At 46.5% G+C, this 25,918-nt stretch overlaps 1 protein-coding gene across 1 annotated transcript in view; it reads right to left on the bottom strand.

Annotated features, from left to right (window-relative positions):
- The window catches only part of AFAP1L2 (actin filament associated protein 1 like 2), a 75,923-nt gene that overhangs the window by 35,605 nt on the left and 14,400 nt on the right, over window positions 1-25,918 (bottom strand). The window contains exons 2-4 of the mRNA XM_072131170.1: window positions 13,729-13,860; window positions 12,080-12,154; window positions 11,897-12,003 (exon numbers count right to left, since the gene is read on the bottom strand). Of these exons, the coding sequence (XP_071987271.1) occupies window positions 11,897-12,003; window positions 12,080-12,154; window positions 13,729-13,860 (314 nt within the window). The remainder of the gene's footprint in view (window positions 1-11,896; window positions 12,004-12,079; window positions 12,155-13,728; window positions 13,861-25,918) is intronic.

The following is a 25,918-nucleotide window of genomic DNA, read 5'->3' as shown; positions in this document are numbered from 1 at the left end:
ACACCCTTCTCTCTGCCGATAAAGAATGAATTGGGGAGGTGATGGGTGATGTTCTGGTTCTGATGTAATTTAACCAGGACCCTCCACCCCCCGGTCCAGATCCCATCTTCATCCCTGGTCTTGGTCATGTCTGACATGAGGGTGCAATGTCTCTTGAGCCATATGATGATGTCCTGAGGGGGGACAGACTCGTTCCAGAACATGATGGTGACAATTGCAGTATCTAGTTTGGATATGGGAATGAAACTAAACTTGTTCCACCCCTCAGTATCTCTGTAGCGGGGTTGTTGAGCCCAGAACCGGTCCAGATTAGACATCAGCTTGAAGCTGATATCATACCCCTGTCTGTCTGGAAGATTTATTACGGCCAGGATGTCGGCTGGCTGGAATCCCATCTGGGTACACAACATGTCCCTGACCACATGCCTCCTGTCAGGTAGATCTTCCTTAGCCCCTCTATGCCTAAACCGGACAACATTTCTCCTCTTGAAGGCCTGGCCGGTGTAATGGGTGCTGGAGGAGAAAAATGGGGAACCCCGACTCCACGCATTCCCTGATGACTGACCCCTGTCCTGCTGTGGGGGATGTGTGGGCTGTGGACCATCTGCACTAGGGCCTTGCTGACCACCCGGACCATGGGGCTCCTGACCACCCTGACCATGGGGCTGCTGACCACCCGTTCCATGGGCCTGCTGACCACCCGGACCATGGGGCTCTGCTGTCTGTGGTGTGACTAGTGGGGGGGGAACTCCTCAGCTGTTGACTGTCCCGCACCCTCCACAACATCGGGGCTCTCTGTGTCACCAGCTGCCCTAGACTGTACCTGGGATGACTCCTCAGCTGGGACATTATCACACACAGAGACATCAGAAATAGCAACAACAGAGACATCAGCAATATCAGGCATATCAGCAACATTATCATCATTACTGCAGGACTGCTGATCACAGCCCTGAATGTCCTGCTCAGATGTATCTTGCACCTCACAGTCCTGCTCAGGTGTATCCTGCACCTCACAGTCCTGCTCAGGTGTATCCTGCACCTCACAGTCCTGCTCACATGTATCCTGCACCTCACAGTCCTGCTCACATGTATCCTGCACCTCACAGTCCTGCTCAGGTATACCTTGGGGTGCAGCTACAGTGTTACCTTCAGGTATGAGTCCAGAGTCCTCCTGCAGTGTGCTGTCTCCTGGGACTTGTGGTGCCTCCTCCACTTCACTGCTGATATCAGGTCTGACTGCTGGGATTTGTAGTACCTCTTTAGGGACTGCTGGGACTTGTAGTACCTTACTTGTAGCTGCTGCAGGACTTGGCTGTTGTTGCCTCTTTTTGTAAATTTCTCCCTCCTCAAAAGGCAGTGTTGCTGGCTGCAGAATGGGTCTCACGTGGGGCTGTGGGGTCTCAGACCTGGATGTTGAGGCCTGGTCTCCCTCAAACCTCTGCTGGTTCCTGAAGGTCTCTCCAACTGGTCCCATCTGCTCAATAGTGGCCTCCATCTCCCGCACAGTATCAGAAAGCTGTTTGGCCAGTGAGTCCAGCTTGTTGTTCAGCAGGTTCTGCTTCCCTGGGTTCGCTGCCTTTAGCATATATGTGCAATCTATCTGTTTTTGCAGGTACAGCTTTTGTTTTTTCAAGGCTTGCATCTTTCTCACCAGTGCTGGGATCTGCCCGGCCAGCTGGAGCTCCGGTGATGGCTCTGGGGGCTGCAGCTCAGGTGATGGCTCTGGGGGCTGCAGTTTGCTGCTGGGGTGTCGTTCCGGCTTACTCACTGTGATGCTTCCTCTAGGTGCACTACCACCGCTCTTCCCTTGCACCAAACTCTGTGATTTTTGCACAAAGTCCTGAGAATCCTGGAGTTTCACGGTGGATGTTACTGCACAATCTCCTGATGGGTGACTGGGTCCCAGATGTCTTGCAGGTATCACACTGGTCGCACCTTTGGGTCTTTCCTCATGGCCGCCTTGCATCTCCTTCCCAGCCTGCATTCCCCCAGACCTGGTGCGCTCAGCTGGTAACACAACTCGCTGCTTCAGGTTCTCCTGGATGGTCTGTCTCTCAAGAGATGTCCTCCTCTGCCTGCCCGGGGTGGAGGTGGATTGTCCACCTGAGGCCTGGGATGGAAGCTGCTGCACACTCTGCATAGGACTTGCTTTTGGACTTTCCAACATTCTGCTTTTGCTCACAGGTGATCCCACACTGGCAGCTTGTTTCACCAGGGTCTTGCTTTTTGCTGCATCTTTTTCCACACAGACTTTCTTTACATCACTGCTGACACTGCTTACATTCTCAGAAACTTTGGGATTTTCTTCCCTTTCTTTAGCTTGCTGGTGTGCTGGATTAGGCCTTGGAGCCTGGGCCTTGCATGGGGAGCTTCCCCACCCAGGGTGGCCCCGCCCTGGGCAAGCTCCAGACATTGAGAGAGTTCAGGAGCTCAAACCACGCACAACCTCACCTCTAGGAGGCAGGATTATAGTAGTTATATTCTTGTACATAGGGGGCAGTATTATAGTAGTTATATTCCTGTACATAGGGGGCAGTATTATAGTAGTTATATTCTTGTAAATAGGGGGCAGTATTATAGTAGTTATATTCCTGTACATAGGGGGCAGTATTACAGTAGTTATGAGAGGGAAACAGGTATAAGCGCTCACACACCTGGACATGTAGTCTGTAATCCAGTCTCCACTCCTCTGGGATGCAAGAGAGCCTAGTCCGCCGGCCACGGACACAAATAGTGAAAATTCAAATTCAAGGAATAGCTCAGCATCAGTAGTAAAAATCCATTCTTCTTTATTTCATTTAAATTAAAAAGTCCATAGCAAAGACCAACGCGTTTCAGGAGAATAATCTCCCTTAATCATGATTAAGGGAGATTATTCTCCTGAAACGCGTTGGTCTTTGCTATGGACTTTTTAATTTAAATGAAATAAAGAAGAATGGATTTTTACTACTGATGCTGAGCTATTCCTTGAATTTGAATTTTCATTACAGTAGTTATATTCCTGTACATAGGGGGCAGTATTATAGTAGTTATATTCCTGTACATAGGGGGCAGTATTATAGTAGTTATATTCCTGTACATAGGGGGCAGTATTATAGTAGTTATATTCTTGTACATAGGGGGCAGTATTATAGTAGTTATATTCCTGTACATAGGGGGCAGTATTATAGTAGTTATATTCTTGTACATAGGGGGGCAGTATTATAGTAGTTATATTCTTGTACATAGGGGGCAGTATTATAGTAGTTATATTCTTGTACATAGGGGGGCAGTATTATAGTAGTTATATTCTTGTACATAGGGGGGCAGTATTATAGTAGTTATATTCTTGTACATAGGGGCAGTATTATAGTAGTTCTATTCTTGTACATAGAGGGCAGTATTATAGTAGTTATATTCTTGTACATAGGGGGCAGTATTATAGTAGTTATATTCCTGTACATAGGAGGCAGTATTATAGTAGTTATATTCTTGTACATAGGTGGCAGTATTATAGTAGTTATATTCTTGTACATAGGGGGGCAGTATTATAGTAGTTATATTCTTGTACATAGGGGGCAGTATTATAGTAGTTATATTCCTGTACATAGGGGGCAGTATTATAGTAGTTATATTCCTGTACATAGGAGGCAGTATTATAGTAGTTATATTCTTGTACATAGGTGGCAGTATTATAGTAGTTATATTCCTGTACATAGGAGGCAGTATTATAGTAGTTATATTCTTGTACATAGGTGGCAGTATTATAGTAGTTATATTCTTGTACATAGGGGGGCAGTATTATAGTAGTTATATTCTTGTACATAGGGGGGCAGTATTATAGTAGTTATATTCTTGTACATAGGGGGGCAGTATTATAGTAGTTATATTCTTGTACATAGGGGGGCAGTATTATAGTAGTTATATTCTTGTACATAGAGGGCAGTATTATAGTAGTTATATTCTTGTACATAGGGGGCAGTATTATAGTAGTTATATTCCTGTACATAGGAGGCAGTATTATAGTAGTTATATTCTTGTACATAGGTGGCAGTATTATAGTAGTTATATTCTTGTACATAGGAGGCAGTATTATAGTAGTTATATTCTTGTACATAATGGGCAGTATTATAGTAGTTATATTCCTGTACATAGGGGGCAGTATTATAGTAGTTATATTCCTGTACATAGGGGGCAGTATTATAGTAGTTATATTCCTGTACATAGGGGGCAGTATTATAGTAGTTATATTCCTGTACATAGGGGGCAGTATTATAGTAGTTATATTCTTGTACATAGGGGGCAGTATTATAGTAGTTATATTCTTGTACATAGGGGGCAGTATTATAGTAGTTATATTCTTGTACATAGGGGGGCAGTATTATAGTAGTTCTATTCTTGTACATAGGGGGGCAGTATTATAGTAGTTCTATTCTTGTACATAGAGGGCAGTATTATAGTAGTTATATTCTTGTACATAGGGGGCAGTATTATAGTAGTTATATTCCTGTACATAGGAGGCAGTATTATAGTAGTTATATTCTTGTACATAGGGGGCAGTATTATAGTAGTTATATTCTTGTACATAGGAGGCAGTATTATAGTAGTTATATTCCTGTACATAGGGGGCAGTATTATAGTAGTTATATTCTTGTACATAGGGGGCAGTATTATAGTAGTTATATTCTTGTACATAGGGGCAGTATTATAGTAGTTACATTCTTGTACATGGGGGAATATTTTCTTCCCTCTAAATTGAATCCAGGTGGACGCTCGTCTCCACTGCAATGAGATTATATAGAGAATCCAGTCTCGCCCTGGAATCTGCATAATAAATCTATAATAATAAAGAGAGACCCCTGGATCTGCCTCCATCCCCTCGTGGCCACTTCCCACGCTGCAGCGCCTGCGTCACCTCATTCCTCGGATGCTTCTAATTTCATGGCATTAAGAGGAAAGTTCCCTCATTTGCTGCCACATTATAAGGACAATTCATGCCATCTCTTAAAGGATGGTCACCCAGCTTTCCCAATATCCAGAACGGCAAATCTGTCCTAAATACCTAGACAGACTCTCAGATTACAGGACTCAGGGAAAGCTGGGTGAAGACAAAAAAGCCACCGGATGTGGGGCTTGTACTTGAATGGTCTCCCAGCTTTTCCTGGGGCAGACAAAGGGATAACAAAGAGCAAATATTATAGTGATAGAGATTTGGTGAATATTATGAGGATAGGGTCTCTACGCCCCCTTCATCCTGTGCTGTCACTGCGGGGTTTCCCCAGCCCCTGCATTCCTCTATCCATTCCAGGGCAGCGGTTTTCCCACGGACCCGGCCCTCGCCTCCATCTGTCCTGATCACTGCACAAATGGAGGAGGAGGAGGGAAGCGAAATACAGAAAATGGAAACAAAACTACACAATTCTAATAATAGAGAAACATCTGCAGAAACCTGAAGTGACAATATTACGCCCCGTAACTGCTGATAACACCCGAAACACTAATACAATTACAGTGACCAACAATTACTACACAGGACCTGAATAATACCGCCATAATATTACATACTTCCTAAAAATAGTACCATACAGTGCTGAAAATAGCATCACCTAGTGCCTCGTTCTGCCATACTGTGCCCCCAAACCATTGTTACATAGTGTATTAATAATACTGCCATACAACGCTAAACATATTATTACATAGGGCTTAAATACTGCCACATAGTGCAAAAAATAATCATTAATATATTTACAGCCTAACACTACTTACATATGGAAAGATAATGAATAAATAATAGTGTTGCACTGTGCCTAAATAATACCACCATATAGTGCCCAAATATTATAACACAGTGCCTAATACTGCCATATACTGCCCAAATATTATAACACAGTGCCTAATACTGCCATATAGTGCCCAAATATTATAACACAGTGCCTAATACTGGCATATAGTGCCCAAATATTATAACACAGTGCCTAATACTGCCATATACTGCCCAAATATTATAACACAGTGCCTAATACTGCCATATACTGCCCAAATATTATAACACAGTGCCTAATACTGCCATATAGTGCCCAAATATTATAACACAGTGCCTAATACTGGCATATAGTGCCCAAATATTATAACACAGTGCCTAATACTGCCATATAGTGCCCAAATATTATAACAAAGTGCCTAATACTGCCATATACTGTAGCACCCAAATATTATAACACAGTGCCTAATACGGCCATATAGTGCCCAAATATTATAACACAGTGCCTAATACTGCCATATAGCGCCCAAATATTATAACACATTGCCTAATACTGCCATATAGCGCCCAAATATTATAAGACAGTGCCTAATACTGCCATATAGCGCCCAAATATTATAACAGAGTGCCTAATACTGCCATATACTGCCCAAATATTATAACACAGTGCCTAATACTGCCATACACTGCCCAAATATTATAACACAGTGCCTAATACTGCCATATAGCGCCCAAATATTATAACACAGTGCCTAATACTGCCATATACTGCCCAAATATTATAAGACAGTGCCTAATACTGCCATATAGTGCCCAAATATTATAACACAGTGCCTAATACTGGCATATAGTGCCCAAATATTATAACACAGTGCCTAATACTGCCATATAGTGCCCAAATATTATAACAAAGTGTCTAATACTGCCATATACTGTAGCACCCAAATATTATAACACAGTGCCTAATACTGCCATATAGTGCCCAAATATTATAACACAGTGCCTAATACTGCCATATAGCGCCCAAATATTATAACACAGTGCCTAATACTGCCATATAGCGCCCAAATATTATAACACAGTGCCTAATACTGCCATATAGCGCCCAAATATTATAACACAGTGCCTAATACTGCCATATAGTGCCCAAATATTATAACACAGTGCCTAATACTGCCATATAGCGCCCAAATATTATAAGACAGTGCCTAATACTGCCATATAGCGCCCAAATATTATAACACAGTGCCTAATACTGCCATATAGCGCCCAAATATTATAACAGAGTGCCTAATACTGCCATATACTGCCCAAATATTATAACACAGTGCCTAATACTGCCATATAGCGCCCAAATATTATAACACAGTGCCTAATACTGCCATATAGTGCCCAAATATTATAACACAGTGCCTAATACTGCCATATACTGCCCAAATATTATAAGACAGTGCCTAATACTGCCATATAGCGCCCAAATATTATAACAGAGTGCCTAATACTGCCATATACTGCCCAAATATTATAACACAGTGCCTAATACTGCCATATAGCGCCCAAATATTATAACACAGTGCCTAATACTGCCATATAGCGCCCAAATATTATAACACAGTGCCTGATACTGCCATATAGTGCCCAAATATTATAACACAGTGCCTAATACTGCCATAAAGCGCCCAAATATAACACAGTGCCTAATACTACCCATATAGTGCCCAAATATTATAACACAGTGCCTAATACTGCCATATAGTGCCCAAATATTATAACACAGTGCCTAATACTGCCATATAGCACCCAAATATTATAACACAGTGCCTAATACTGCCATATAGCGCCCAAATATTATAACACAGTGCCTAATACTGCCATATAGTGCCCAAATATTATAACACAGTGCCTAATACTGCCATATAGCGCCCAAATATTATAACACAGTGCCTAATACTGCCATATAGCGCCCAAATATTATAAGACAGTGCCTAATACTGCCATATAGCGCCCAAATATTATAAGACAGTGCCTAATACTGCCATATAGCGCCCAAATATTATAACAGAGTGCCTAATACTGCCATATACTGCCCAAATATTATAACACAGTGCCTAATACTGCCATATAGTGCCCAAATATTATAACACAGTGCCTAATACTGCCATATACTGCCCAAATATTATAACACAGTGCCTAATACTGCCATAAAGCGCCCAAATATAACACAGTGCCTAATACTACCCATATAGTGCCCAAATATTATAACACAGTGCCTAATACTGCCATATAGTGCCCAAATATTATAACACAGTGCCTAATACTGCCATATAGCACCCAAATATTATAACACAGTGCCTAATACTGCCATATAGCGCCCAAATATTATAACACAGTGCCTAATACTGCCATATAGTGCCCAAATATTATAACACAGTGCCTAATACTGCCATATAGCGCCCAAATATTATAACACAGTGCCTAATACTGCCAAATAGCGCCCAAATATTATAAGACAGTGCCTAATACTGCCATATAGCGCCCAAATATTATAAGACAGTGCCTAATACTGCCATATAGCGCCCAAATATTATAACAGAGTGCCTAATACTGCCATATACTGCCCAAATATTATAACACAGTGCCTAATACTGCCATATAGTGCCCAAATATTATAACACAGTGCCTAATACTGCCATATAGTGCCCAAATATTATAACACAGTGCCTAATACTGCCATATAGCGCCCAAATATTATAACACAGTGCCTAATACTGCCATATAGTGCCCAAATATTATAACACAGTGCCTAATACTGCCATAAAGCGCCCAAATATAACACAGTGCCTAATACTACCCATATAGTGCCCAAATATTATAACACAGTGCCTAATACTGCCATATAGTGCCCAAATATTATAACACAGTGCCTAATACTGCCATATAGCGCCCAAATATTATAACACAGTGCCTAATACTGCCATATAGCGCCCAAATATTATAACACAGTGCCTAATACTGCCATATAGTGCCCAAATATTATAACACAGTGCCTAATACTGCCATATAGTGCCCAAATATTATAACACAGTGCGTAATACTGCCATATAGCGCCCAAATATTATAACACAGTGCCTAATACTGCCATATAGCGCCCAAATATTATAACAGTGCCTAATACTGCCATATAGTGCCCAAATATTATAACACAGTGCCTAATACTGCCATATAGCGCCCAAATATTATAACAGTGCCTAATACTGCCATATAGTGCCCAAATATTATAACACAGTGCCTAATACTGCCATATAGCGCCCAAATATTATAACAGTGCCTAATACTGCCATATAGTGCCCAAATATAACACAGTGCCTAATACTGCCATATGGCGCCCAAATATTATAACACAGTGCCTAATACTGCCATATAGCGCCCAAATATTATAACACAGTGCCTAATACTGCCATATAGCGCCCAAATATTATAACACAGTGCCTAATACTGCCATATAGCGCCCAAATATTATAACACAGTGCCTAATACTGCCATATAGCGCCCAAATATTATAACACAGTTCCTAATACTGCCATATAGTGCCCAAATATTATAACACAGTGCCTAATACTGCCATATAGCGCCCAAATATTATAACACAGTGCCTAATACTGCCATATAGTGCCCAAATATTATAACACAGTGCCTAATACTGCCATATAGCGCCCAAATATTATAACACAGTGCCTAATACTGCCATATAGTGCCCAAATATTATAACAGTGCCTAATACTGCCATATAGTGCCCAAATATTATAACACAGTGCCTAATACTTCCATATAGTGCCCAAATATTATAACATAGTGCCTAATACTGGGATATAGTGCCCAAATATTATAACAAAGTGCCTAATACTGCCATATAGTGCCCAAATATTATAACACAGTGCCTAATACTTCCATATAGTGCCCAAATATTATAACACAGTGCCTAATACTGCCATATAGTGCCCAAATATTATAACATAGTGCCTAATACTGCCATATAGTGCCCAAATATTATAACACAGTGCCTAATACTGCCATATAGTGCCCAAATATTATAACAAAGTGCCTAATACTGCCATATAGTGCCCAAATATTATAACAGAGTGCCTAATACTGCCATATACTGCCCAAATATTATAACACAGTGCCTAATACTTCCATATAGTGCCCAAATATTATACCATAGTGCCTAATACTGCCATATAGTGCCCAAATATTATAACATAGTGCCTAATACTGGGATATAGTGCCCAAATATTATAACACAGTGCCTAATACTGCCATATAGTGCCCAAATATTATAACATAGTGCCTAATACTGCCATATAGTGCCCAAATATTATAACACAGTGCCTAATACTGCCATATAGTGCCCAAATATTATAACAAAGTGCCTAATACTGCCATATAGTGCCCAAATATTATAACAAAGTGCCTAATACTTCCATATAGTGCCCAAATATTATAACACAGTGCCTAATACTGCCATATAGTGCCCAAATATTATAACATAGTGCCTAATACTGCCATATAGTGCCCAAATATTATAACACAGTGCCTAATACTGCCATATAGCGCCCAAATATGATTACAAAGTACCTAATACCGCCATATAGTGCCCAAATATTATAACACAGTGCCTAATACTGCCATATAGTGCCCAAATATTATTAAAAATTACCTAATACTGCCATATAGTGAATAACATCGATCAGACAATGGCCAAATAATACTGCCACATAGTATTCAGGTATAAGTAAGGATCCTTCAGCCGCCATATAGGCTTACAGGTTTCTCGTGTGACTGAGTAGTTGTGAATTTACTCATGGCTTATTTCTAAAAATACCGTGTCTCAACCCGGCCACATGTGATGGCGGTGAAGGTGAGATATGAGCGACCGCTGTCCAGCAGGAAGGTGAGAAGTACATAATACAACAATGGGGGGTCGGGGTCTTACTTACCCTAAGCTCACCTTTACAAACAAATTCCTATAAAGATACCTCCAACCTAAGATCGCCATATACCACCAGCCTATTACCTATAAGATCGCCATATACCAACAGACTGTTACCTATAAGACCGCTATATACCACAAGACTGTTACCTATAAGACCGCTATATACCACCAGACTGTTACCTATAAGACCGCTATATACCACCAGACTGTTACCTATAAGACCACTATATACCACCAGCCTGTTACCTATAAGACCGCTATATACCTCCAGCCTGTTACCTATAAGACTGCTATATACCACAAGACTGTTAACTATAAGACCGCTATATACCACAAGACTGTTACCTATAAGACCGCCATCTACCACAAGACTGTTAACTATAAGACCGCCATATACCACCAGACTGTTACCTATAAGACCGCTATATACCACAAGACTGTTACCTATAAGACCACTATATACCTCCAGCCTGTTACCTATAAGACTGCCATATACCACAAGACTGTTACCTATAAGATCGCCATATACCACAAGACTGTTACCTATAAGACCGCCATATACCACAAGACTGTTACCTATAAGACCGCTATATACCACCAGCCTGTTACCTATAAGACCGCTATATACCACAAGACTGTTACCTATAAGACCGCCATATACCACAAGACTGTTAACTATAAGACCGCCATATGCCACCGGACTGTTACCTATAAGACCGCCATATACCTGCAGACTGTTACCCATAGGACCGCCATATACTACCAGCCTCTTACCTATAAGACCGCCATATACCTGCAGACTGTTACCTATAGGACCGCCATATATCACCAGACTGTTACCTATAAGACCGCTATATACCTCCAGACTGTTACCTATAAGACCGCTATATACCACCAGCCTGTTACCTATAAGACTGCTATATACCACCAGACTGTTACCTATAAGACCGCCATATACCACAAGACAGTTACCTATAAGACCGCTATATACCACCGGACTGTTACCTATAAGACTGCCATATACCTGCAGACTGTTACCTATAGGACCGCCATATACCACCAGACTGTTACCTATAAGACCGCTATATACCACCACACTGTTACCTATAAGACCGCCTCTTTGTACCCCTTGTACCCCTATATCTATTGTCATTACTCACTATCTTCGGAGGTGGAAGGTCGGGGAGGCTCTTTTGGGGGGGTGCGGAAGGCAGCGCTGTCACCCCATTGGTCAGTGAATTTTCAGCCAGAAGCTCTGAGCCATCAGCTGTGGGAGGAAGAGGGACATAGGAGTCATTGTCAGAAAGAGGGGAAGGGTCTTACTCCATAATGCTGGCACCTACCTGACTCAGGTTTTCCTGGGATGTCGGAGTCAGGAGCCAGCACCTTGTTCATGTAGATGTATTCCTCATCTCCACCTGCAAAATACAAGCAAAAGATATCTGCTGCAGCAAGTTCTCCCCCACAGAGCACCCCTAACTGCTGAACCCCAAACACCTGGAGCTCTCCCCCATCAGAGACACAGAGCACCCCAAAATGCCGAACCCCAAACACCTGGAGCTCTCCCCCATCAGAGACACAGAGCACCCCTAACTGCTGAACCCCAAACACTTGGAGCTCTCCCGCATCAGAGACACAGAGCACCCCAAACTGCCGAACCCCAAAACCCGGATCTCCCTCCCTATCAGAGACACAGAGCATCCCAAACTGCTGAATCCCAAAACCTGGAGCTCTCCCCCATCAGACACACAGAGCACCCCAAACTGCTAAACCCCAAAACCTGGAGCTCTCCCCCATCAGACACACAGAGCACCCCAAACTGCTAAACCCCAAAACCTGGAGATCCTTCCCATCAGACACACAGAGCACCTCAAACTGCCGAACCCCAAAACCTGGAGCTCTCCCCCATCAGAGACACAGAGCACCCCAAACTGCTTTACCCCAAACACTTGGAGCTCCCTCCCATCAGACACACAGAGCACCCCAAACTGCTGAACCCCAAATACCGGGAGCGCTCCCCCATCAGAGACACAGAGCACCCCAAACTGCTAAACCCCAAAACCTGGATCTCCCTCCCTATCAGAGACACAGAGCACCCCAAACTGCTGAACCCCAAACACTTGGAGCTCTCCCCCATCAGACACACAGAGCACCCCAAACTGCCGAACCCCAAACACCTGGAGCTCTCCCCCATCAGAGACACACACCCCAAACTGCCGAACCCCAAATACCTGGAGCATGAAGGGGGACTGGGCCGGCTGCAATGGCCAAAGCCACTGTAATAAATCTGAAGGGGAGAGGAGAGTTCCAACGGCAGTAATAGGGGTCATAGGCCTATCGTAACCAGTCTGTCTAGTGATAAATAACCCACCGGATGTCTTATAGGTTTTAAGTGTCTCATAAGTTCTAGGTGTCTCATAGGTTTTAAGTGTCTCATAGGGTCTAGGTGTCTCATAGGGTCTAGGTGTCTCATAGGGTCTAGGTGTCTCATAGGGTCTAGGTGTCTCATAGGGTCTAGGTGTCTCATAGGGTCTAGGTGTCTCATAGGGTCTAGGTGTCTCATAGGGTCTAGGTGTCTCATAGGGTCTAGGTGTCTCATAGGGTCTAGGTGTCTCATAGGGTCTAGGTGTCTCATAGGGTCTAGGTGTCTCATAGGGTCTAGGTGTCTCATAGGGTCTAGGTGTCTCATAGGGTCTAGGTGTCTCATAGGGTCTAGGTGTCTCATAGGGTCTAGGTGTCTCATAGGGTCTAGGTGTCTCATAGGGTCTAGGTGTCTCATAGGGTCTAGGTGTCTCATAGGGTCTAGGTGTCTCATAGGGTCTAGGTGTCTCATAGGTTTTAAGTGTCTTATAAGTTCTAGGTGTCTCATAGGTTTTAAGTGTCTCATAGGTTGTAGGTGTCTCATAGGGTCTAGGTGTCTCATAGGTTCCAGGTGTCTCATAGGTTCCAGGTGTCTCATAGGCTCTAGGTAACATGAGAGTGGATCACTTACTGCTGTTGTTCTTGAGGCACATCTGGAGGATTTCGGAGAGCAGACATTTCTTCAGGATTGCCGCACTGCTCAGGTTCTCCTTATCCAGGATGTTCAGGAAATCCTCCAGTTCTGTGAGGAGCCACTCCAGGGCTAAGATACAAAACAGGATTATTAGTCACAGGACACCTGTACCACGCAACGTACCATGAGTGTATCCAATCCCATCATGTACTGTCTGCCCCATGTCTATCTAATCCTATCATGTGTGATACTGTCTGCTGTGCTGTGTATCTAATCCCATCATGTGTGATACGGTCTACTGAGCCATATATCTAATCCCACCATGTGTGATACAGTCTGCTAAGATGTGCATCTAACTCTATCCTGTGTGATACAGTCTGCAAGATGTGCATCTAATCCTATCCTGTGTGATACAGTCTGCAAGATGTGCATCTAATCCTATCCTGTGTGATACTGTCTGCTGAGCTGTGTATCTAATCCTATCATGTGTGATACTGTCTGCTGAGCTGTGTATCTAATCCTATCCTGTGTGATACAGTCTGCAAGATGTGCATCTAATCCTATCCTGTGTGATACTGTCTGCTGAGCCGTGTATCTAATCCTATCATGTGTGATACAGTCTGCTGAGCCGTGTATCTAATCCTATTATGTGTGATACAGTCTGCTGAGATGTGTATCTAATCCTATCATGTGTGATACTGTCTGCTGAGCTGTGTATCTGATCCTATAATGCGTGATACTGTCTACTAAACCATGTATCTAATCCTATCCTGTGTGATACTTCCCTCTTCTTGCTCACCTAAACCCTTATGTCTCCCCGCGCCACCTATAAACCCACATTGACGTGTGTAGATCAGTAGATCCCAGTACTCTCTGACTCCCTGCAGCTCAGCGCCTAAAGGGTGAAGATATAGGATATACCATATATATATATATATATATATATATATAGGATATTGGATGAGGATGAGACCCTGAATTTCTTTTCTGAAGGCTACAAGTGGACCCACATAATCTGACGTTACTGCTGAGCCGGGCGGCAAATGTAGGGGGTCAGCAGTGACCTCTGGGACCTGGTACTAAGGCACAGAACCCCAGTACATGGCAGCAGATCCGTCGGTGTTGGTTCTAGTATTCTAATCATTAGGTTTTCAGGGGAGACTGTCAGGGAGGGGGGCGGAGGTGCCACAGGTTTGTTGCAGCTGAAGGTCGCCATTTTCCTGCAGAAATTTGCACCAAATCTGCAAAATTTTACTTACGGGCACATGTATGGAGTAACCTGCCCTGTGTGAACAGTCCCTGAGGCTGCAGATTCACAGTGTAAGACAAGGCTACAATGGGGGACACCTGCTACAGCCTCCGCTCAGAACCCACAGAACTTAAAGGGAACCGGTCAGGGTGATTAGAGACACTGAACCCCTGGTGTTTTGAACCAGTTTTTGGGCCGTTTTGAAGCAGTCCGTTAAAAAAAACGAATGCGTTTTTTGAAAACGCATCTGTTTTTGACCTGTTTTAATTAAGATAATTGGTAAAACTGGTCAAAAACGGATGCGGTTCGAAACGCTACGTGTGCCACCGGCCTTATACATGAGAGCACCAGAGATGGGTCCAATGAGGAGGTCTGTCGCAGGTCATCGGACTCACAAGTGTTTGGATTTTGTCTTCCGGCCTGGACAGCGCTCACATTGGGCTATTTGGGACACTAATCCACTAGTCCATATGGACCTGAGGTGGGGGGGAGTTAGTGTCCCAAATCCCTTTGACTGGTCCCCCCATACACATGAGAAAATTTTTATACTTATGGGGGTCTTCAGATGACACTGATATAGACCCTTCTGCTCCGCTGACCTGTCTGGGGTATTTGCCCCTGTGGCTCATAAGTGTCTGCGATTATAAGAAAACCTGCAACATTCTGATATGTGATACATTGGGGCACATTTACTTACCTGTCCGAGTCGTGGTCCCCGATCCAGACTCTCCAACGATAATGCACTGTGTTGCGATCCACGTAGATCCTGCGTCCGATATCCTGCATGTGTCACTCCCCGCTCAGGTCCGCCGGAGTTCACCTTCTTCTTCCTGGTGCATGTAAGCGCTTGACGCGTGACACAAATTTAAATGTTAAAACCCGCGCATAGTCCGAATCCGTCAGATCGCCTGATGGCCGCCCCCCGATTTGTGTCGCGTGCGATTGCAATAACAATCCGATCGCGTGCAACACAATCCCCGGCGCGATCCCCGGGTAGCCGGGAAACCCATAGTACCCATAGGTGTCTATTCACACATCTTTACAGTGTTTAGTGAATATCAAACAAGACCATTGACTTCTATTTATCGGGGGATTTGTTATTTTGGGGAAATCAGCAGAAATTGCAATGATAACAAAAGTGAAAATCTGATGTGAAGAACAGGAAGAGATTCCTCAGACATTCCTGCCGCAGTGTTTATTCTACGCTCTTATACAGGAAGGGGTTAAGGACGTTCTTCCTGCCCCAGAACTCATAGAGGAAATCATACACTTCACATATGTCAGGATTTATCTCCCCCACCATCAGAGCTGAGTCATTTATCACCTGCCAGGGAGTATGAATTACCAGGACTGGGAGTCAATGACCCCCTAAAAATCCCCTATAAGTGACGGCAGGATGAGGAGGACATATAAGACAGAGCCTCAGTCAGGACATGGTTAATATGTGGCATCGGTTGTGGCTTCCAGATGCTGAGTGTGATCAGAGCCTTTGTATGGGGCAGTGACTCATATCCAGCGTCTGCTCAGACCCAAACTCCAGGTGAGAACTGAAAGTGCAGAGATATGGCGGTGACCAGACTGTCACACTATACCGCCATCCTATGCACCGCACTCAGGCCTCTGTCACACTATACCGCCATCCTCCGCACTGCACTCAGGCCTCTGTCACACTATACCGCCATCCTATGCACCACACTCAGGCCTCTGTCACACTATACCGCCATCCTATGCATCGCACTCAGGCCTCTGTCACATTATACCGCCATCCTATGCACCGCACTCAGGCCTCTGTCACACTATACCGCCATCCTATGCACCGTACTCAGGCCTCTGTCACACTATACCGCCATCCTATGCACCGCACTCAGGCCTCTGTCACACTATACCGCCATCCTATGCATCGCACTCAGGCCTCTGTCACACTATACCGCCATCCTATGCACCGCACTCAGGCCTCTGTCACACTATACCGCCATCCTATGCACCACACTCAGGCCTCTGTCACACTATACCGCCATCCTATGCATCGCACTCAGGCCTCTGTCACATTATACCGCCATCCTATGCACCGCACTCAGGCCTCTGTCACACTATACCGCCATCCTATGCACCGTACTCAGGCCTCTGTCACACTATACCGCCATCCTATGCACCGCACTCAGGCCTCTGTCACACTATACCGCCATCCTATGCATCGCACTCAGGCCTCTGTCACACTATACCGCCATCCTATGCACCGCACTCAGGCCTCTGTCACACTATACCGCCATCCTATGCATCGCACTCAGGCCTCTGTCACACTATACCGCCATCCTATGCACCGCACTCAGGCCTCTGTCACACTATACCGCCATCCTATGCACCGTACTCAGGCCTCTGTCACACTATACCGCCATCCTATGCACCGCACTCAGGCCTCTGTCACACTATACCGCCATCCTATGCATCGCACTCAGGCCTCTGTCACACTATACCGCCATCCTATGCACCGCACTCAGGCCTCTGTCACACTATACCGCCATCCTATGCATCGCACTCAGGCCTCTGTCACACTATACCGCCATCCTATGCACCGCACTCAGGCCTCTGTCACACTATACCGCCATCCTATGCACCGCACTCAGGCCTCTGTCACACTATACCGCCATCCTACGCACCGCACTCAGGCCTCTGTCACACTATACCGCCATCCTATGCACCGCACTCAGGCCTCTGTCACACTATACCGCCATCCTATGCACCGCACTCAGGCCTCTGTCACACTATACCGCCATCCTATGCACCGCACTCAGGCCTCTGTCACACTATACCGCCATCCTCCGCACCGCACTCAGGCCTCTGTCACACTATACCGCCATCCTATGCACCGCACTCAGGCCTCTGTCACACTATACCGCCATCCTATGCACCGCACTCAGGCCTCTGTCACACTATACCGCCATCCTATGCACCGCACTCAGGCCTCTGTCACACTACACCGCCATCCTCCGCACCGCACTCAGGCCTCTGTCACACTATACCGCCATCCTCCGCACCGCACTCAGGCCTCTGTCACACTATACCGCCATCCTCCGCACTGCACTCAGGCCTCTGTCACACTATACCGCCATCCTACGCACTGCACTCAGGCCTCTGTCACACTATACCGCCATCCTACGCACCGCACTCAGGCCTCTGTCACACTATACCGCCATCCTATGCACCGCACTCAGGCCTCTGTCACACTATACCGCCATCCTATGCACCGCACTCAGGCCTCTGTCACACTATACCGCCATCCTCCGCAGCACATTGCTCCTGGCAGGGTCTCTCTGCAGCCTGCAGCACTTTGCTCCTGGCAGGGTCTCTCTGCAGCCTGCAGCACATTGCTCCTGGCAGGGTCTCTCTGCAGCCTGCAGCACATTGCTCCTGGCTGGGTCCCCCTGCAGCACATTGCTCCTGGCATGGTCCTCCTGCAGCACATTGCTCCTGGCATGGTCCTCCTGCAGCGCATTACTCCTAGCAGTGTCCCCCTGATGCACATTGCTCCTGGCAGGGTCCTGCTGCAGCACATTGCTCCTGGCAGGGTCCTCCTGCAGCCTGCAGCACATTGCTCCTAGCAGGGTCCTCCTGCAGCCTGCAGCACATTGCTCCTAGCAGGGTCCTCCTGCAGCCTGCAGCACATTGCTCCTGGCAGGGTCTCTCTGCAGCCTGCAGCACATTGCTCCTGGCAGGGTCTCTCTGCAGCCTGCAGCACATTGCTCCTGGCAGGGTCTCTCTGCAGCCTGCAGCACATTGCTCCTGGCAGGGTCTCTCTGCAGCACATTGCTCCTGGCATGGTCCTCTTGCAGCACATTGCTCCTGGCATGGTCCTCTTGCAGCACATTGCTCCTGGCATGGTACTCCTGCAGCGCATTACTCCTAGCAGTGTCCCCCTGATGCACATTGCTCCAGGCAGGGTCCTGCTGCAGCACATTGCTCCTGGCAGGGTCCTCCTGCAGCACATTGCTCCTGGCAGGGTCCCCCTGCAGCACATTGCTCCTGGCAGGGTCCCCCTGCAGCACATTGCTCCTGGCAGGGTCCTCCTGTGTCTCTTCTGTGAATGGCTCGTCCAGCGCTCATCTGTTTGCCTGATGATTAGAACAATCTTTTCTTTTGGACAAAGAATGAAACCAACATTTCTTGATCTGACATCAAACCAACCTCGTCCCTCCACATCTGTCTCTGCAGTTTTTTCATCTTTATATCAATCACAGATTATTTTAGGAATTTTCCAATCAGACATTTAGTGTTTGTGACCAGTCCATACAATATCATGATATTCGGGTCAGTCCCGGGCCCCGAGAGGTGGGACATGGATCTGATAAGTAGTTGTGTTCCTCAGCTCCTCGCTCCAGCATTAGGTCTGGGCCACAGCTGTGCAGCTCTGATGTCATGAGCCGCCATGTGATGATGTCATTCTGACTGCCACACAGCAGTGTTATGAAGAGAATGGCGCCGCTATCTGTGCACGGTATGGCGCTGTTATCTGTGCACGGTATGGCGCTGTTATCTGTGCTGTGTATGGCGCTGTTACCTGTGCACGGTATGGCGCTGTTATCTGTGCTGTGTATGGGGCTGTTACCTGTGCACGGTATGGCGCTGTTATCTGTGCAGTGTATGGGGCTGTTACCTGTATAGTTCATAACACTGTTACCTGTGTAGTGTATGGCGCTGTTACCTGTGCAGTGTATGGCGCTGTTACCTGTGCAGTGTATGGCGCTGTTACCTGTGCAGTGTATGGCGCTGTTACCTGTGCAGTGTATGGCGCTGTTACCTGTGCAGTGTATGGCGCTGTTACCTGTGCAGTGTATGGCGCTGTTACCTGTGCAGTGTATGGCGCAGTTACCTGTGCAGTGTATGGCGCTGTTACCTGTGCAGTGTATGGCGCTGTTACCTGTGCAGTGTATGGCGCTGTTACCTGTGCAGTGTATGGCGCTGTTACCTGTGCAGTGTATGGCGCTGTTACCTGTGCAGTGTATGGGGCTGTTACCTGTGCATTGTATGGCGCTGTTACCTGTGCATTGTATGGCGCTGTTACCTGTGCAGTGTATGGCGCTGTTACCTGTGCAGTGTATGGCGCTGTTACCTGTGCAGTGTATGGCGCTGTTACCTGTGCAGTGTATGGCGCAGTTACCTGTGCAGTGTATGGCGCAGTTACCTGTGCAGTGTATGGCGCTGTTACCTGTGCAGTGTATGGGGCTGTTACCTGTGCAGTGTATGGGGCTGTTACCTGTGCATTGTATGGCGCTGTTACCTGTGCATTGTATGGCGCTGTTACCTGTGCAGTGTATGGCGCTGTTACCTGTGCAGTGTATGGCGCTGTTACCTGTGCAGTGTATGGCGCTGTTACCTGTGCAGTGTATGGCGCTGTTACCTGTGCAGTGTATGGCGCAGTTACCTGTGCAGTGTATGGCGCAGTTACCTGTGCAGTGTATGGCGCTGTTACCTGTGCAGTGTATGGGGCTGTTACCTGTGCAGTGTATGGGGCTGTTACCTGTGCATTGTATGGCGCTGTTACCTGTGCATTGTATGGCGCCGTTACCTGTGTAGTGTATGGCGCCGTTACCTGTGTAGTGTATGGCGCCGTTACCTGTGTAGTGTATGGCGCCGTTACCTGTGTAGTGTATGGTGCCGTTACCTGTGTAGTGTATGGCGCCGTTACCTGTGTAGTGTATGGCGCCGTTACCTGTGTAGTGAATGGCGCCGTTACCTGTGCAGTGTATGGCGCTGTTACCTGTGTAGTGTATGGCGCCGTTACCTGTGCAGTGTATGGGGCTGTTAGCTGTGCAGTGTATGGCGCCGTTACCTGTGCAGTGTATGGGGCTGTTAGCTGTGCAGTACATGGCGCCGTTACATGTGCATTGTATGGCATACTTTTGTATTTGCATACTTTTTGCTCAGTCTTAGATGGACGGGAAAATAATTCCTTTTCTACTCATACACTGCAGTCCTAAAACATTTAGGCCTCATTCACACGCTGTGGGGATATATATGCGGCCGCATATACTGTACGTCCCCATAGACGGCAATGGCGGCCCGGCAGAATAGTTCGCTGCTGTTTTCTATAGATGGGAGAGGGGTCACCTCCTCCTCCTCACCATCGCATGCGCACACCGCCATGTGAATGTACCCGAAGGTTAATTTACCAAAACAAAAGAAAAAATAAATAAGTTCTTTCAGCTGAAGAGAAGAATCGGCTTCTCCGCTCAGACGACGACCAAGGAATGACCACAGCCAATGGCTGTGGGACACGAGAAGACGCTCGCACACAGCTGCCGGACTGAGAGGAAACATTTACTCTGAATAACAAAGGGCGCACATAGAAAATAATATCTTATTATATAACTTATCTCTACTGAATTCCATCTTCTAGCAACAAGACAGAAGCTCCTTGAGGCGTTGCTGGGCCCTGGCCTGAGGCCCCTGTGATTCCTGGTAGTGACGTGTGCTGCTCACTCTGACTAGACTTGACTCCAAGATGGAGTCTCGCTCCTTCCCGCTCAGACAACAGACGTCTGCTTCTCTTAGAAGACCATGCGCTCCCGCCCACCAGGGCTTTATATACTCCCTTGGTCAGGTGGTAGCATTCCTCCACTCAGCTTCCAGCTTGCTTTACAAGAAAATCACTGGACAATAACATCTCACAGTGTTAACTCTTGCCTTACCAGGCAGGCGCTACAATTACTAAGTTCTCCTAGAAGTAGCTTCTGGATGAGTTGCGCAGGCTCACCAGACAGATGCTGACAAGGAGAGGGTGCTATTTGCAACAACCACCTTGCCTATGCATAGGCAGGGGTGTTGCATGTGCAACACCCACGCCAATACATAGGTAGACTGGTAGTCGCGAATAGTGCCCTCTCCAGGCTAGGAGCTGTCTGAGGGAGTCATGAACCCTCTATGTAATTGCAGCTGTAACCTCTGCCTGAACAGGCAATAGTTAAGTTGGTGTAATGTGTTATCCAATTATATGGCTGTGTTGTAAACTGGAATGTAAACATACAAAGCACCGTGACACTAGTGTGCCTAGGCCGCAATCGCCAGCCACTCCGGTATCCTGGGCCCTGGCTGCCTCCAGGCCCCAAGAAAAGGCTAGGCCCCGGTGGGGGATGTTGCACATGTATCTAATCCTATCCTGTGTGATACTGTCTGATGAGCTGTGTATCTAATCCTATCCTGTGTGAGCTTATTGCATAGTATACAATATACTGTTTGTGACTATTATAATGATAGACCCTGTAGTGTCAGTGTTCTCTGTAGCATACCTCCCAACATTTGTGAAAGGGAAAGAGGGACAAAATGGCGCCACGCGTAGCGTGCCGCGGCGATCCCCCTGAGCCACACCCCCAATCACTCCCTGGCCACGCCCCAAATTTTAACCATATTATAATAATAAAAATCATCTCAATAAAAAAAAAAAAAATTATCCTCATTGGGATTTGAACCCAGAATCTGCAGTGTCCATGTACAATAATAACACAGTGCCCCAACCAACTGAGCTATAATCTCAGCAATTAACAAGGTGGAGAATTTTGGTAACTAAGAACTATGACTACTGTTACATTGTGACACAGATTTAATGCTTTGGTATATAGAGAGGGATCTTCTCAGATTATTGTAATTATTGAGACTATTATTATTATTATTGAGATGATTATTATTATTATTTTTACTATTATTAATAATCACCTCCATAATAATAAAAATAATAAAAATTTATAATAATAATAATAGTCTCAATAATTACAATAATCTCTGAGAAGATCCCTCTCTATATATCAGTGCAGTAAGTCTGTGTCACAGTGTAACAGTGGCAGATAACACTTCTTAGTTACCAGAAATCCTTTGATAAGTATCACTGGGCTTATAGCTCAGTTAGTTAAGCTTCTGTCTATGGCGCAGAGGGTCCCAGGTGTGAATCTCTGCCGGGCCAAAACTTTATTTAATTTAATTATATAAATAGCTTGTGTCTGGGGAAGCCCTGGAGACCATATATGGACAGATGCTGATCTGACTTGATGACGTGGTCCCTGCTCTCTCTGCTAAGCCGACACTTCTCTGAAAAGGATTCCCTGCCCGATGTCTGCTCTGGGGAACCCTAGGAGATGCAGTGACCATATATGGATAGAGATCTGAAGCTGATGACGTGGTCCCTGCTCTCTCCGCTAAGCCCGACACTTCTCTGAAAAGGATTCCCTCCCGATGTCTGTAGAAGCCATTCTGTTCTGTGAGTTCAGACTTTCAAAGTATTTACTATGGGGACAGAGCGCCGGGACACAGCGGGACCTGGGGGAAAATCCGTGACAATCTCATAGCTGCCCATGACGCGGGGCAGAGGTAAGAAAAACGGGAAAGTCCCGTCAAAATCGGGACGGTTGGGAGCTATGCTGTAGTGCTGTCATTGAGTTGATGGGGGGCTCAGCATGAATATAGGAGGGTCTCCTCCTGGACAGGGTGGGCTAAGGGGCATGAAGCTGGGAAGTGACACGGTATCGGAGCAGCAGCATCTATGGGGGTCCTATGGGGTATGGCTGTGACCCTGGCTTCTCCAAGTCCTTTTCGATCACTGCACTAATGAGTTTAGTAGAAGTTTGATGGAGGCTCTGCAGCTACTATTTATAGCCCTTGGCTCCAGGCAGGACGAGATTTCAAAGAAAATCTTATCACAAGTCACAGGAAGAGGCAAACTCTGGGATCTGTCATCTCAATGTGAGTGCCAGGCAAATACAGGACCCCAGCACCCAGGACTCCGTATACTACACTGCTGGCATCTGCAACAGTGCTGCAGATGCAAAGGGTTAGGTAGGTGCTGCGAGAGTGTCCCTCTCCATGTCAGAAGCTGTAATATGGGAAACTTAGTAATGGCAGCTGAAGCCATTGCCTGGTAAGGCAAGAGTTAACAATGTGAAATGCTAATAACCAATGATATCCCCTGAAAAGCAAGCTGGAAGCTGATTGGAGAGTGCTTCCACCTGACCAAGGGAGTAGATAAACCCCTGGTGGGCAGGAGCACAGGAGTAGAGCAAGACTCCATCTTGGAGCACATGTCAGCTCCAGTAAGCAGGATAACCGCATATGTATGTGCTGCAACAGCCAGAGTCCTGATACCAGGAACCACAGGTGCCTCAGGCCACTGCCTAGCACCCAGGGCAAGTCAGGAGACTTAAGCCCCAGAGCAGAGATCCCCCATATGGACTTAGCTCCATCTCTTCCAGCCCAGCCTGAAGCTAATACCAGGCTGTGTGTAACCTTCCTGTGGACCGGCTCTCCATGACTCTTCCAGCTTGTGAATCTGCTGTTATCTTTTGGCCGTTGCCTGCTGTTCAATAAAGAACTGTAAGTTGATATGCACAACGTTGCCTCCGTTTAATCCCTGGATACGGCTGTTACCACCACGGGTTCCCCATCCATGACCCGGGGACACATCATACAGACACTCAGGGGTTGCCCCAGGGAGAACCAGTACTCTCCCTCCATATTTCTTGCACACACCACCTGCTGGAGACCTGCCAGGCTGTAGGACAGCCCTCCGGTCCCCATACCAAGCACCGTGACCAAAGCGTGCCTAGGCCACAACCGCCATCCACTCCAGTATTCTGTGCCCCGGCCCTTCAGGCCCCAAGAAAAGGCTAGGCCCCGGTGTGGGATGTTGCACATCACTGATAACATATAATAACACAGTAATCCTCTGTAATTTCCTTATAATTTTCGGGATATCCTTCTGAGTACAGTGTCTGACAGCTGAGGGTTTGTATCTATCTCGGCGTAACAGACAGCGGTCACGTTATGCGGTGAAGACACACAGCGCCATTGTCCTGTATAATGGCCGCTTGTCATTTTCCAGCTTCTCCACATGTGCCATTAACTTTCATTACAGTATTTCAGAATTCAGAGGAACCGGCCAACAAAAAACCCTTTCATGTCTCCCCTCTATCGGGGCCGGGAGCGGGGACAATCGCCTGATTGTCAGCGAGAGGCGGGAGGCAGACTGGAAGCGACTCCAATGCTAAACCTTTAACCCTTCCATCCTAATGCAATCACTGCTGTCCCTGGGACCACCATAACTATAATGGGGGCTCTGTGTATGGGGGTCCGCAGGCATGATGTCATATAGAAGAGAGCCATGACAAGCTCAGCTACCCCTGTATGAGCAGGAAGGTCATGAGCGAATGAAAGGTCATCCCTGGACATGCTTACATCATTCCCCTCATGACTCATTCCTGTGCAGCAGCAAAATTCAGCATTCATTCACTGCCGCTGTCAGCTCCCTGCTCCACCATTCACCCTGTGCCTCTGTCAGCTACCTGCTCCACCATTCACCCTGTGCCTCTGCTGTCAGCTCCCTGCTCCATTATTCACCCTGTGCCTCTGCTGTCAGATCCTTGCTCCACCATTCACCTTGTGTCTATGCTGTCAGCTCCCTGCTCCACCATTCACCCTGTGCCTCTGCTGTCAGCTCCCTGCTCCAATATTCACCCTGTGCCTCTGCTGTCAGCTCCCTGCTCCACCATTCACCCTGTGTCTCTGCTGTCAGCTCCCTGCTCCACCATTCACCCTGTGTCTCTGCTGTCAGCTCCCTGCTCCACCATTCACCCTGTGCCTCTGCTGTCGGCTCCCTGCTCCACCATTCACCCTGTGTCTCTGCTGTCGGCTCCCTGCTCCACCATTCACCCTGTGTCTCTGCTGTCAGCTCCCTGCTCCACCATTCACCCTTTGCCTCTGCTGTCGGCTCCCTGCTCCACCATTCACCTTGTGCCTCTGCTGTCAGCTCCCTGCTCCACCATTCATTCACTGCTGCTGTCAGCTCCCTACTTCACTATTCATCCTGTGCCTCTGCTGTCAGATCCCTGCTCTATCATTCGCCTTGTGCTTTTGCTGTCAGCTCCCTGCTCCATCGTTCTCCCTATGCCCCTTATGTCA

This window comes from Engystomops pustulosus, chromosome 11 (assembly GCF_040894005.1).
Source record: "Engystomops pustulosus chromosome 11, aEngPut4.maternal, whole genome shotgun sequence".
Classification (NCBI taxonomy): Eukaryota; Metazoa; Chordata; class Amphibia; order Anura; family Leptodactylidae; genus Engystomops; species Engystomops pustulosus.
This window is presented reverse-complemented; position numbering and strand designations above follow the sequence as displayed.